The 12,682-nt window shown below is 41.2% G+C and overlaps 1 protein-coding gene across 3 annotated transcripts in view; it reads left to right on the top strand.

Moving 5' to 3' along the window:
• Positions 1 to 225: 225 nt before the first annotated feature.
• Positions 226 to 12,682, top strand: part of NCKIPSD (NCK interacting protein with SH3 domain) — a 120,318-nt gene continuing 107,861 nt past the window's right edge. For all 3 annotated transcript variants that reach the window (XM_060766157.2, XM_060766158.2, XM_060766156.2), the window contains exon 1: positions 226 to 553. In XM_060766157.2, coding sequence (XP_060622140.2) covers positions 383 to 553 — 171 coding nt within the window. In that variant the 5' untranslated portion in view covers positions 226 to 382. The remainder of the gene's footprint in view (positions 554 to 12,682) is intronic.

The following is a 12,682-nucleotide window of genomic DNA, read 5'->3' as shown; positions in this document are numbered from 1 at the left end:
GTTGGATTTTCTTGGTGGGTTTGTAGATTGTTTGTATGTTGTGTTTCCTCATCAGCTTCCCTATGCGGTCAGTGGTTCCCTTGATGTATGGCAGAGGCCACATGATTGACAGTTGCTATGATTTCCTTTTCGGCGAAGCTCAGCCCAGCAGGTGGCGCCGCAGGACCGCAGAAGGCGAGGGGGCGTGGCTGCGCGATGACGTCCCCTCCGCCGCCGCGTGGGCGACGCACGCTCGAGGCAGGGGCGGGGCGTCCCGAGCGAGCAGTGTTTACCTCAGAAGCCGGCGGCATTCTTAAGCTGAGGGGCGCCTTCAACCCCGGAAGGGCGCCGGGCGTGGAGTTTGTTGCTCGTTGCTGCCCCCGCCGCTGCCGCTGCCGCTGCCATGTACCGGGCCCTGTACGGCTTCCGCTCGGCCGAGCCCAGCTCCCTGGCCTTCGCTGCCGGGGAGACCTTCCTGCTGCTGGAGCGGAGCAACCAGCACTGGTGGCTGGTGACGCGGGCGGGCTCCGGGGAGACGGGCTACGCGCCGGCCTCGTACCTCCAGCGCCTTCAGGTCAGGCGGGGCTGGGGCTCGGGATGTGGAAAGCAAGGCCCCGGCTACACTGGCTTCAAACCCGTGTGGAAGAAGGGGGGCTAGGCCTGGACAAACTTCGGCCCTCCCTCCAGGTGTTTTGGACTTCAACTCCCACCATTCCTAACAGCCTCAGGCCCTTTCCTTTTGCCCCTCAGCCGCTTAAGCGGCTGAGGGGCAAAAGGAAGGGGCCTGAGGCTGTTAGGAATGGTGGGAGTTGAAGTCCAAAACACCTGGAGGGAGGGCCGAAGTTTGTCCAGGCCTGGTGTAGATGCACCATACCTCGAAGCGGGTTACAAAACCATTAAAATACAGCAAAAAACACTGCAACGTACCTCCATAAAAGTTACAGACCAAAACGTATCTCTGTGAAATACATATTAAAACAGAAATGGAACAAAAGACACGCTTTAAAATTCATGTTTATGTTTAAAGACTGTCTGGGTAGGACTGGCGGAAGAGACAGGTAACTCTTCACTTGTGTCTTAAATTCTGACGAGCTGTCATCGTTCCATGATGATGAAAAGGTCATCGGTGCTATTATTGAAACATAGCCAACTTGCACATGGATTGTCATATAATTTCTTTTGGGTGTCATGTGTCAAGTGGGGCAATGGGCCACTTAAACTTTATTGGGAAGCTTTACAGCAGTGGTCTCAACCTGTGGGTCCCCAGGTGTTTTGGCCTACAGCTCCCAGAAATCCCAGCCAGTCCACCAGCTGTTAGGCTTTCTGGGAGTTGAAGGCCAAACCATCTGGGGACCCACAGGTTGAGAACCACTGCTTTACAGGAAACTGTGGACTGTGATGGTGGGGTTGAGGGGATGCTTCCTTACAGATATTTCCTTACTAAGAGCAGCTTTTATTTACAGTCCATTATACATTTCATTAACTCTGTGTTGATGCTTCAGAGTTTGGCCCTTAAGAATTACTTTGAGGAGTTTTTTTTTCTTGGCTCTCCATGAAAGTGTTTTGCATTTTGGAAACACTTTCCAAAATACGTTTTTGTTGGGCTGTGGTTAGAAATTTAAACATGGAATTAAATTTTTTGTAAAAAATAAGATTTGCCCACTTGCATCATTAACTTCACTAGTTTTCAAAAATAAGTTTACCTGTCAGAATGTATCTCCTGGCGAACCATCATGAAGTCTAAGATCATCTGGAGAGGCCCTGCTCTTGTTCCCACCACCATCGCAAACGCAATTGGTGGGGACGAGAGACAGGGCCTTCTCAGGAGTGGCCCCCTGTCTGTGGAATTTCCTCACCAAGGGACATCAGATTGGCCACCTGCCTCCTGTCTTTTAGAAGGAAACTCAAGATTTGACTATGGGACTAAGCATTCGCCCATTGAATAGCAGCAATGTGAGAAGAAGATTTAAGCAACTCACAATAATTAATTGACCCGGATTTGGATTTTAATTGGCGTGTTTTAATATATTGTTTTAGTTAACTGTTCTTAATTAACTCTTTTTAACTAACTCTTTTAATTAATTGTTTAATGTTTTTAATTATATTGTTGAATGTTTATAATTGTGACAGCACTGGATGGTGCTTGCCGTGAGGCTGCCCTGAGTCCCCCCTCAGGGGTGAGAAAGACTGGTTACAAATTCAGGAAATAAATAAATAAATAAATAATAAGGATTGAGGAAAGAAGAATGCTGTTGTGTGGCAGTTGTTGTTATTATTGTTATGGTTATTTATACCCTGCTTTTTCTCTATACAAATGAGACTCAATGCGGCTTACAATACAAACCATTCAGTACAATTTAAAACCCAAAACTATTCAAACATTACAATAGAATTAAGTAGAAGGTGAAGAGCATCCAAGACTTCTTGACTACAGGGGCATCTGATTGCATAGTGGTTCTCAACCTGTGAGTCCCCAAGTGTTTTGGCCTACAACTCCCAGAAATCCCAGCCAGTTTACCAGCTGTTAGGATTTCTGGGAGTTGAAGGCCAAAACATCTGGGCACCCACAGGTTGAGAACCACTGGAAGGGACAGTATATACATTAGCTAATACCTCAAGGAGCGGAATTCAAAATGATCATAACGGATTGGAGAGCTGGGCCAAAACTACCATAATAAATTTCAGCAAGAAGAAATGTGATTTTTTACACTTAGAAAACCTAAGACACAGAAGTATAGTATGAGTGGCATCTGGCTTGACAATAGTACATGTCTAGTTCTGGATATCATAATTCAGGGAGAGTAGTGGCGTCCTCAAATGTGTCCAGAGAAGGACTACCAAAATGGTGACAGGTCTGGAAACTGACCTATGAAGAGTGGCTTGGTAAGGAGAGAATGTCTAGCCTGGAACATGATGGTTATGTTTAAATATTTGAAAAAAATGTCATATTGAAGATGGAGCCATTTTTTCTGCTGCTCTGGAGACTGAGATATGGAACAATGAATTCAAACTCAGGAATAGAGGTTTCACCTAAACATTCAGAGAAACTTCTTGGAGGTAAAAGCTGATTGATAGTGGAATTATGCTGCCTCAGAATGTGGTGGAGTCTCCTTTTCTGGAGGTTTCTAAGCAAAGGCCATGTGTCAAGAGTGCTTTGATTATGTATTTCTGTATGGCAGAGGGTTGGACTGGTCGGCCTTGTGGACTCTTTCAGCTCTTATCATTCTAGATGGAAGTTTTCATATTTGAGAGAGGTGCTTTAACATGGATAGGGTCATGGATGAAGTACATATTCCTCTCACTAGTTGTGCTATTGTTTCTATTTGCTGTCAAGGTAGTTTTGACTTATGTAAGCCCTATGAATAAGAGTTCTCCAAATACCATGTTATTACCATGTTATTAACTGCCCAACTCAGTTCTTGGAACACAGAACTGTGGCGTCTTTTAACTGAATCAGCCTTTCTGTAGTGCTGTCTTCCCCTTTTCTGAACATTGTCGTCTTTTCCATACACAAACCATTAAAAAAACTAGCCTGTCATCTCTAGTTATTGTGACTTCAGTGGCATATCCTGCACACCTGTTTCTCATATGTAGAAAATTTGGCTTATTGGAGCTGAAGATTCTTGATGCAGATGAAAAGTGAAGGCATTTGTAATACTGAGAAGCAAAAGAAAAGACGTTATGTGACAGTTATTCCCAGAGAATGTTTGAGTTGGATGATTGCAGTGACAAAAGGCATAAAGCTTGACTGTTGCCTGCATTACTTGATTACACACACACACACACACACACACACACATATCCCTGTGTGTGTTTTATATATATATACACACACAAGGCAGTTTTGGGAATATGACTTCTTGTATCTAGGGAGAATGCTATCACATGGTGAATATCAAGGAGAGTTGCAAGTCTTCTATAATGTGGAATGTTACAGAGAGCGAGAACAGGGGCTAATAACAGGCCTGTCCAACTACTGATGAGTGGGCCAGACAGTTAAGCTTGAACAAATGTTGTAACCATAGTGGCAGTAATTATAGTCAAGTCAGACATGTTAGCAATTATGGAAAGTGAAAGAATAGATTGCTTCAGCCCAAATAGCAACTAGAGTGATGAGAGATTACACCCTCCTTTTCATTGTAAGTGTATTTATTGGAGAATTCCTAAGGAAAGCATAAACATTGAAACAAGAATTAGCTTTAGAATGGATGCAGTTTGGACCAAAGTGTTTTGTTCTAGAAATTTGGAGTTGTGCCTGTAATTGCTGCTTAAAAGAAATCACAGTTTGTAGTGTAATTATTATAATCTATACATTAAATACTAAGCTAGATGCAACATTTGTCACATAGTTTGCCTTTGTTTTCCCTGGTCCTGTGATCCTGATCTGAATCTCCCCATCCTGCAGCAGCTGTTACTCACAATGGAACTGAGGGTGGTTTTTTTTTTTTTTTTTGAAGGAATGAAAGCTTTGTAAATAGTTGGCATGGGGGCAGGCAATTCCAGGTGGGCCATAGTGCAAGGAGCAATTGGTTATCCATCCCCGTTTCCAGTTATCTTCCACCCCTCACTCTTTATGAAAGAAGTATCAACAATATAAGGCAAGCCACATTTAGGACTCTTCCGTTATCTGCGGACTTAGTATTCACGGTTTTCTTTACCCACACTCCAGAATATACCTTCTCTCCAGATGTGTTTGTGGGCCTCTCAAGGTCATCAAGTGCAATTTTATGATACATCTGATCCAAATGTAGTCAAAATAAATATTTCACTATTATCCATGGTTTAAATATCTCTGTGTGTGTTGGAACACATCCTCCATAGATATGGGGCCATACCATATTTAATTATTGAATGTATGTCTTCCTTTCTCCTAGTATTGAGCTCAAGATGGCTTAAAACAAACTAAACCATGATGAAGCCAACATTGTATTAATTTAAGAATGTATAAAAATAAGTCAACAATACTATTAAAAGCACAAAATCCAAGCAATTTAAAACATATTTAACAACAAATGTTACATAACAAATGCCGCATCTCATTTATCCTTGAAAAATGCAAGCATTTATATTTGTCTTTTAGCGATAATATATTTATAGGAACAGCTGTTAATTCACTGTGTTGAAATCTATTCTAAATCATGTTTCAAGTCCCTCTTACAAGGTTTGTAATGGTTTCTCCTTTTCAGGTTCCCATTCTATCATTAGTCCAAAGAGACTAGATTTTTCACACTATTTGGACTAGTATTTGATCATTTCTCTGTTCTCTCACTTCCCTGGCCCATCAGAGCTCTGAAGCGCCACATGTGATAATGGACTACACAGATGTCTTTCACCACTATGATTGCTTTGAGAGCTTTCCATCAGAAGTCTTGTTATGTTGTACTATGGAAAAGTCAGCTTCTATATCTGAAGAGTCTCTCTTCCTGATGTTTGCATTCATCCTCAAGCCCCAAATCAGGCTTACATGTACTCCTGGGCTGAATTGCCAATTGAGCATCCAGTAACAAAGATCACATCCTTTAAGCAGTTTGGGAGAATCTTGGCCCTAGCCCTGTTGAATGTTCAGTTGACAATTTACGTTCATTTTCAGTGTAAATATGCCCCAGGTTCCCACTGTACCAAGAAAGGGTGCAGCAAAGGCTAGAGAACATGTGATAGTTGTGACCAGTAATGCTATTGTCCAGTTAAAACTAGTGCCTTTGCTGCAGTGGGTACAGTGGGAACCTGGGGCATATCTCACAGACCTGTTTTCCTGAAGAAAAAATAGAGAGAGGCTTCACTAAACCATGTAATGCAAACCACTCTACTCTCTCTCTCATTGATTGTTTCCCTCTGCTCTGAATTTTAGCTTCATGGCAGCTAAATGATGCATGCATGGATTTGTTTCAGGTTAATGTGGGCAGTACTCTGAATTCTCCCTGAGAATCTGGAGCCAACTAACTTTGGGTCTGCATAAGCAATTGAGCTGGTTCTGAGATGGAACCTGCCATAACTTTTTAGAAGGCCATGCCATATTCCCCAGGCTTATACTGACTGGGAACACAAAATGGCACTTATGATCCTTCCCATTCTTGTCGTTGAAGTGGCCAGTGGACATGGCATGACTAATGTTGATCGCTTGTCACCTGGAGCAATACTTACTGGAATGATGAGGCACTTGGAGAAGGGAGGGGCAAGAGGAAGGGGCATTTTGCTATTATCAATAGTACCATCATTTATTATACCCCTTTTTCTCAGGATTGAAACTCAGTGTGGCTCATGCTTAAAAAGTAATACAATAGCAATATAATATTTTAGTCTACAGACAGAAGACAGCCACACAGTGGCCCATCTGCATTACTTTTCTTTTGGATGAGATGCTCTGTATTGGATTTTGACAGGGTTTTCCTTCTTAGAAGCCAACTGGAAATTATCTCTATGGATTAAATGTGCTTTTAATTACTACTAGTTCCTCTCCAGATCTGAAGGAATTGGAAAATGAGTATAGCATATTGTCTCAAATATTGGCTCTTTTGTTATTCTATTATCTGAGTATATTCCAGCTCCAGAATTCCAGCTCTTCGGGGACACTTTCTATGTCTGGTTTGATTCTATAGCAACACTCTGTTAATTGACTTGCTTCTCTACTTGGTTAATTTAAAAGTGACTCTTTTCCTTACCAGCCTGAAGGCATTCTGGTAAGTACTTACAGTGGAATTTAGTTGGCCTAATCATAACATCCGGTATTGCAGGATAATTAGCCAGTGACTTCAAGGATATTCTGGCTTCATTTATTATTTTGTAGCAAAACAGGATGCCTTTTGTTAAAATGTACTGTAGCACAATGCGATATATCAGTTGATAAGAAGTCTCCAGTCTGTTGAAAACTGATTCTACCTTCTTTATTTGGTTTCCCTACTTCTCTGCATTATTTTGTTTCATCTGCTCAGTTGTCCAGCTGCTGTGAACATGTGTACATATTAATTAAAAATAGTAAATATGGTGATTGGAAAGTACATTGAGTCTGGCTTTTTGGGGCTCTGTGCATATTTTTAATTTTTTTAAAAAGGTAAAAGTGCAGTTTTCTGAATGGACTTTTTGGTAGGACAGATTATACTAACTATATTTCAGTGATATTCAAGCAGTGCCACTCAGAGTTGTGGTCTCTGGACTGGTGTCATTCTCTGGGCCATTAGCTGGTGGTACGTGGTGTGTTTCTTTCATAGAAATAGTTACAAGCAATGGTCAAAAATTCAGTGCTGGTTTCTGGCAAATTGGGGAAAAGATAATTGTAACCCCCCCCCCCCCCACACACACACACATGCCTTAGAAGTATTGGTGTAAGCAGTATAGGAACTTTATAATTTCTTGATTGTAGAAGTGTGTACTATAAAGCTATACTGAGTAAAAGACTGTATGACTATGCAATAGAAGTCTTTCTGTTCACATATCAAGTGGTTCCTCCAGTAGAGGTCTTCTTTAGTCTGAATTATATCCAGTGACTCTCTGGGAGAAGGCTTTTTTGGCTGTATTGTTTCTCTCTTCTAACATGAGAATCCTTTCTCTAGGAAACACTCTTGGCCCATACATTGTTTCCTTTCATATCTCCTGCAAAACATTTTTTCTATGTTCTAATTTGTAATATACTACTAATGTAATTGAAGTATTATTGCCCATTTTGGTTATTTTGTTTATTACATATCTTAAATTAGCATTTCCCAACCCGGAGGTTGAGACCCCTGGGGGGGTTGTGAGGGGGTGTCAGAGGGGTCGCCAAAGATCCTAAGAAAATGCAGTATTTTCTGTTGGTCATGGGGGTTCTGTATGGGAAGTTTGGCCCAATTCTATCGTTGGTGGGATTCAGAATGCTCTTTGATTGTAGGTGAATAATAAATCCCATCATCTACCCACAAATGTCAAGTACTATTTTCTCCAAATTCCACCACTGTTCAAATTTGGGCATATTGAGTATTTGTGCCAAGTTTGGTCCAGATACATCATTGTTTGAGTCCACAGTGCTCTCTGGATATAGGTGAACTACAACTCCAAAACTCATGGTCAGTGCCCACCAAACGCTTCTAGTATTTTCTGTTGGTCATGTGAGTTCTGGGTGCCAAGTTTGGAACAGTTCTATTGTTGGTGGAATTCAGACTGCTCTTTGATTGTAGGTGAACTGTAAATCCCAGCAACTACAACTTCCAAATGACAAAATCAATCCCCCACCAATATTCAAATTTGGGCATATCGGGTATTTGTGCCAAATTTGGTTTAGTGAATGAAAATACACCCTGCATATCAGATATTTAACATTACGATTCATAACAGTAGCAAAATTATAGTTATGAAGGAGCAATGAAAATAATGTTATGGCTGGGAGTAACACAACATGAGGAATTGTATTAAGGGGTTGCGGCATTAGGAAGGTTGAGAACCACTGCCTTAAGTGATAGTAGTGGTGGTGGTGGTGGTAGTAGTAGTAGTAGTAGTAGTAGTGAGTGTCTGTGTTTATTTGTACTTTTCCCTTAAATCAATTTTGAAGAAATGTAGAATAAAAACAAAATAGAAATGTCTAATATAGTAAAAATTGAAGTATATCTTCATTGCTAACTTAGTTGCCTAGGTAACCATAAATGGGAACTATGTATTGACAATTGGCCAAGCTTTAATTTCCTGGTCAGTTCTTCCAATTTTTCTTGTGTCAAAAAAGGATTTTGTCATTTCAGGAAATGTATTAGAATATAGCCACATAAAAATGATGTGTGAGGTGACTTGAAATACACGAGGAACATATCAAGTGTGCTTCTTTTGGGACAGGAGAATAATGTGTAGAATTCCTTTGAGTGACTTTGTAACTTAGTAAGCATCTATTGCCTTCAGTGTGGTGATGCTGAAGTGTCAGTATCTCAGAGTATGCCAATAATAACATCTGGAAATGAACCAGATCTTTCTCAGACAGCCCGTGTTTGTTTGACCATGGAGTGGCTTAAGGGATCAAGAGCTGTCTGTTCTTACAGCTCTTCGTTTAATAAGAATATTGATACTAATTAGTGGCAAGGTGCTAAGAGATCATTTTTGTTGCCATGCTCACTGCAAGAACATTGTTTTTAATGATAAATGACAGTCTGCTGAGATGAAAGAATGTGTGTTTCCAGTGAGAATCACCTTTGCAAAAAATAACCCGGCAGCCATCTTCATTAATAATGCAGTCATGTTCCAGGTAAACTCCACATGCTGTAAATGCCGTAATCAAAGAAAGAAAACCTCCTCACTGATAGAACTTCCCAGTAGGAATGATGAACTGAGATTGCAGCAGGCCAGCTGAAATTATGCCATTTAAGTAGGGTCTTTATTTTAAAGTATTCATCGTGCTAGTGACACACACACCATTTCCAGTTCTCCTTCACATCTTAAAAAAAAAGGAAAATGCACAGCAGTGTGTATTAGCAAATATTTTTTCATAAGTATCTTTTTCAAGAAAATGATCATGTTCACATGTCCTTTTAATATTGTGTGTGTCTGTGCCTTCAAATCACTTTTCAACTTATGGCAAACCCCATTAAATTCATAGGGTTTTTATAGGAAACAAAATTTCCTAATTCATTCCTCAGAAGTATAGCCTACAACACATGGTATTTGTTAGTTGTCTTCCATTAAAGTACAATATGACCCCCAAGTCACCTATCTACATCTGGTAAAATTTGTCCTCTCTGGGAATTTTTTAGGTCTTCCAGGTGATTTTATGGTATACTTCTGGCAAAAGTTACAATAGAATCATGTTGGCAAATTCCTAGAAAAGATATCTCTAGGCATTTTCTAGATTTTGCAATGTGAGAATTTGTAAGCCATAATGGACAGTGGGATATGTGTTGGTAGGTATCTTGCTTTGAAATAGGGCTAGGGATAGAGCTCAAATCAGATGACATGGATATGTGAGAATTTGTGTTTAGGAAAATATTTAAGAATAAAGAAAATATGTTTGAAAGTGTTATTTCCTGTTTAATTGTGTAGTCCTTACTTTGAAAGTAGTGGTTCTACTCCAGGAACTTTGTTTTTGCACTAAAAACTTTGTTAAATGGGTGGATGATGATAGTAAATTGGTGGACTGGATACTAAAGCAAAAATCTATAACACGATGTCCCTTGTGCAAAGGCAACGTTTTTCATCATGTTATATGATAGAACCAATTAGGAAATGACATTTATAACCCAGGAACAAAAACTACAGTGTGGAATATTACATTTATTGGAATCTGGCTGGCTACAGAGGGGCAAATCTCTTTGATGCTGAGCACTGCATTCTGGGAAATGTAGTTTAGGGCAGGGCCTTCTGAATTCTCTGGCATAATAATAATAATAATAATAATAATAATAATAAACTTTATTTGTACTCCGCCACCATTTCCCTCAACAGGGACTTGGGGTGGCTCACATGAGGCCAAGCCCAAACAACAATTACAGTAAAATACAATACAAATTACAATAAAATAAAATAAACAACATTGCAATAAAGTACAAAACAGATAAATACAATAAGCAATATACACAAAGCATAAGAAAGCAATAAACAACATGATAGTGAACAGGCCGCATGTACAATAAAATGGTTAAAAAACTCAGGGTGAGATAAAAGGAGCAGATTATTTGCATGGGGGAACTGATAGAGAAACAGTGTAATAAACATACCTTTGTACAAGGGGGGGGGGGGTTCTCCTAGGTCAAAATGTTGAGGGGGGCAATAACTAAAGCTTGTGTGGCTACTCTTCAAAAGTCGCAGTGGCAGAGTCAGGTCTTGAGATTCTTTTTAATGGTTTCTAAGGTAGGGGCTTTCCTAATCTCACCAGGCAATGAGTTCCAGAGTCGGGGAGCCACAGAGGAGAAGGCTGTCTCCCTTGTACCCACAAAACGAGCCTGAGAAACCGGCAAGGGTGAAAGGAGGGCCTCTCCCAAAGTTCAAAGAGCTCAGGCTCGTTCATGGAGAGAGATACAGTCACGAAGGTAGGCGGGTCCCAAACTGTTTAGGGCTTTATAGGTAAGAACCTGTACCTTGAATTGGGACTGGAAAATGAATGGCAGCCAATGAAGCTCCTTAAACAGGGGGGTTAACTGCTCCCTGTAAATTGCCCCAGTTAATAATCTGGCTGCCAAGTGTTGGACAAGTTGTAATTTCCGGGCCGTCTTCAAGGGTAGCCCCACATAGAGTGCATTGCAGTAATCCAGTCTAGAGGTAACTAAGGCATGGGCCACCATGGTCAAGTTAAACTTCACAAGGTATGGTCACAGTTGGCGCACGAGTTTTAATTGCGCGAAGACTCTCCCAGCCACCACCAACACCTGTGCTTCAAGCATCAGCACTGAGTCCAGGAGGATCCCCAAACTGCGGACCTGTGACTTCAGGGGGTCATGAGAAAGCCTGACGTCCAGCACAGGTTGCCACCCAATACCCCGGTCAGATGGGCGACAGACCTGGAGGACCTCTGTCTTGTCAGGATTGATCCTCAGCTTGTTTGTCCTCATCCAGTTCATCACAGTGGCCAGGCACTGGTCCAGTATCCTCGGGCTTCCTTGGAATCTGGTGGAAATTAATAGTGGAGTTGGGTGTCATCTGCATAGCACCGTACTCCAAAACTCCGGATGACCTTTCCCAGTGGTTTCATGTAGATGTTAAAAAGCATGGGGGACAGCATGGATCCTTGCGGGACCCCACAGGTCAATGGCCAGGGGTCTGAGCAGGAGTCCCCCAGCTTCACCGACCAGGAACGACCGGGAAAAATTTGGCATGGTCTATGTCCACATATCAGATATTGCCTCATAACTACAAATGTAATGAATTTGATACGATTTTTGAGGACAAACGAAAAAATGCACACCTCTAGTGGTTATCCATACAGGCACTTTCAAGGCTGCTTTGTGACCCCTGCCCTCATCGTCTGCTCTATTGGGTAGAAATACTTTTAAAATATGCTACTTATAGAAGCCTCCAGAAACACTGATTCTTTTATATTAGCTGGAGCTTCTATGACACCTTTTAGTTTTGTTTTGTTTTTTAACTGGAAATTGACTTTGGGTCATTTCTGGGATTTATTTGCTTCAGAGGTTTACAACATTGGGTCCTGGCAGGTGGAAATAGGCCCACAGCTTCCTGCTAGTTACTAATGGTCACCAGAATGTGCTGATCTCAAGGAAGGGTTCTTAAATCTAGGTGACAACTGGCTGCATTTCTCCAAAGTAGTATATATGATAATATATACTCATTTATAAGTTGACTTCACATATAAGTTCAGCACAGGTTTTGGGACCTAAATTATGGATTTTTGATATAAACTTTGGATAGATTGAGAGTAAAATTTAGGAACTCAGCAAGAAGCTTCTTGGACCCATTCATCCACAGAGAGGTGAAAGTGCCAGCACCATTTCAAGGGAGCCAACTGCTTTTGGCAAATGCTGCCATTTTCTTAGGCAGGCATTTTAAAAGGTCTTTATCACTCCAAAGTAACGGTGATCTCTTACTCTATCCTGCATCTGTTTGCAGTGTCTAGGTGAAAAATGGCAATGATGGCAGCTCTTTGGTACAGAGAAGCAACTTCTGTCAGCTGTGGTGTGGAAGTACCAAAAGAGTCACCTTCAGGCTCTCCAAGCACGGAATAAGCTATTGGACTTCTATAACTTAGTTCACAATGAGAAAACCTGACAGTAGCCCCCACCCCCAGCTCTCAGCCACAGCAAGA

This window comes from Anolis sagrei, chromosome 2 (genome assembly GCF_037176765.1).
Source record: "Anolis sagrei isolate rAnoSag1 chromosome 2, rAnoSag1.mat, whole genome shotgun sequence".
Taxonomy (NCBI): Eukaryota; Metazoa; Chordata; class Lepidosauria; order Squamata; family Dactyloidae; genus Anolis; species Anolis sagrei.
This window is presented reverse-complemented; position numbering and strand designations above follow the sequence as displayed.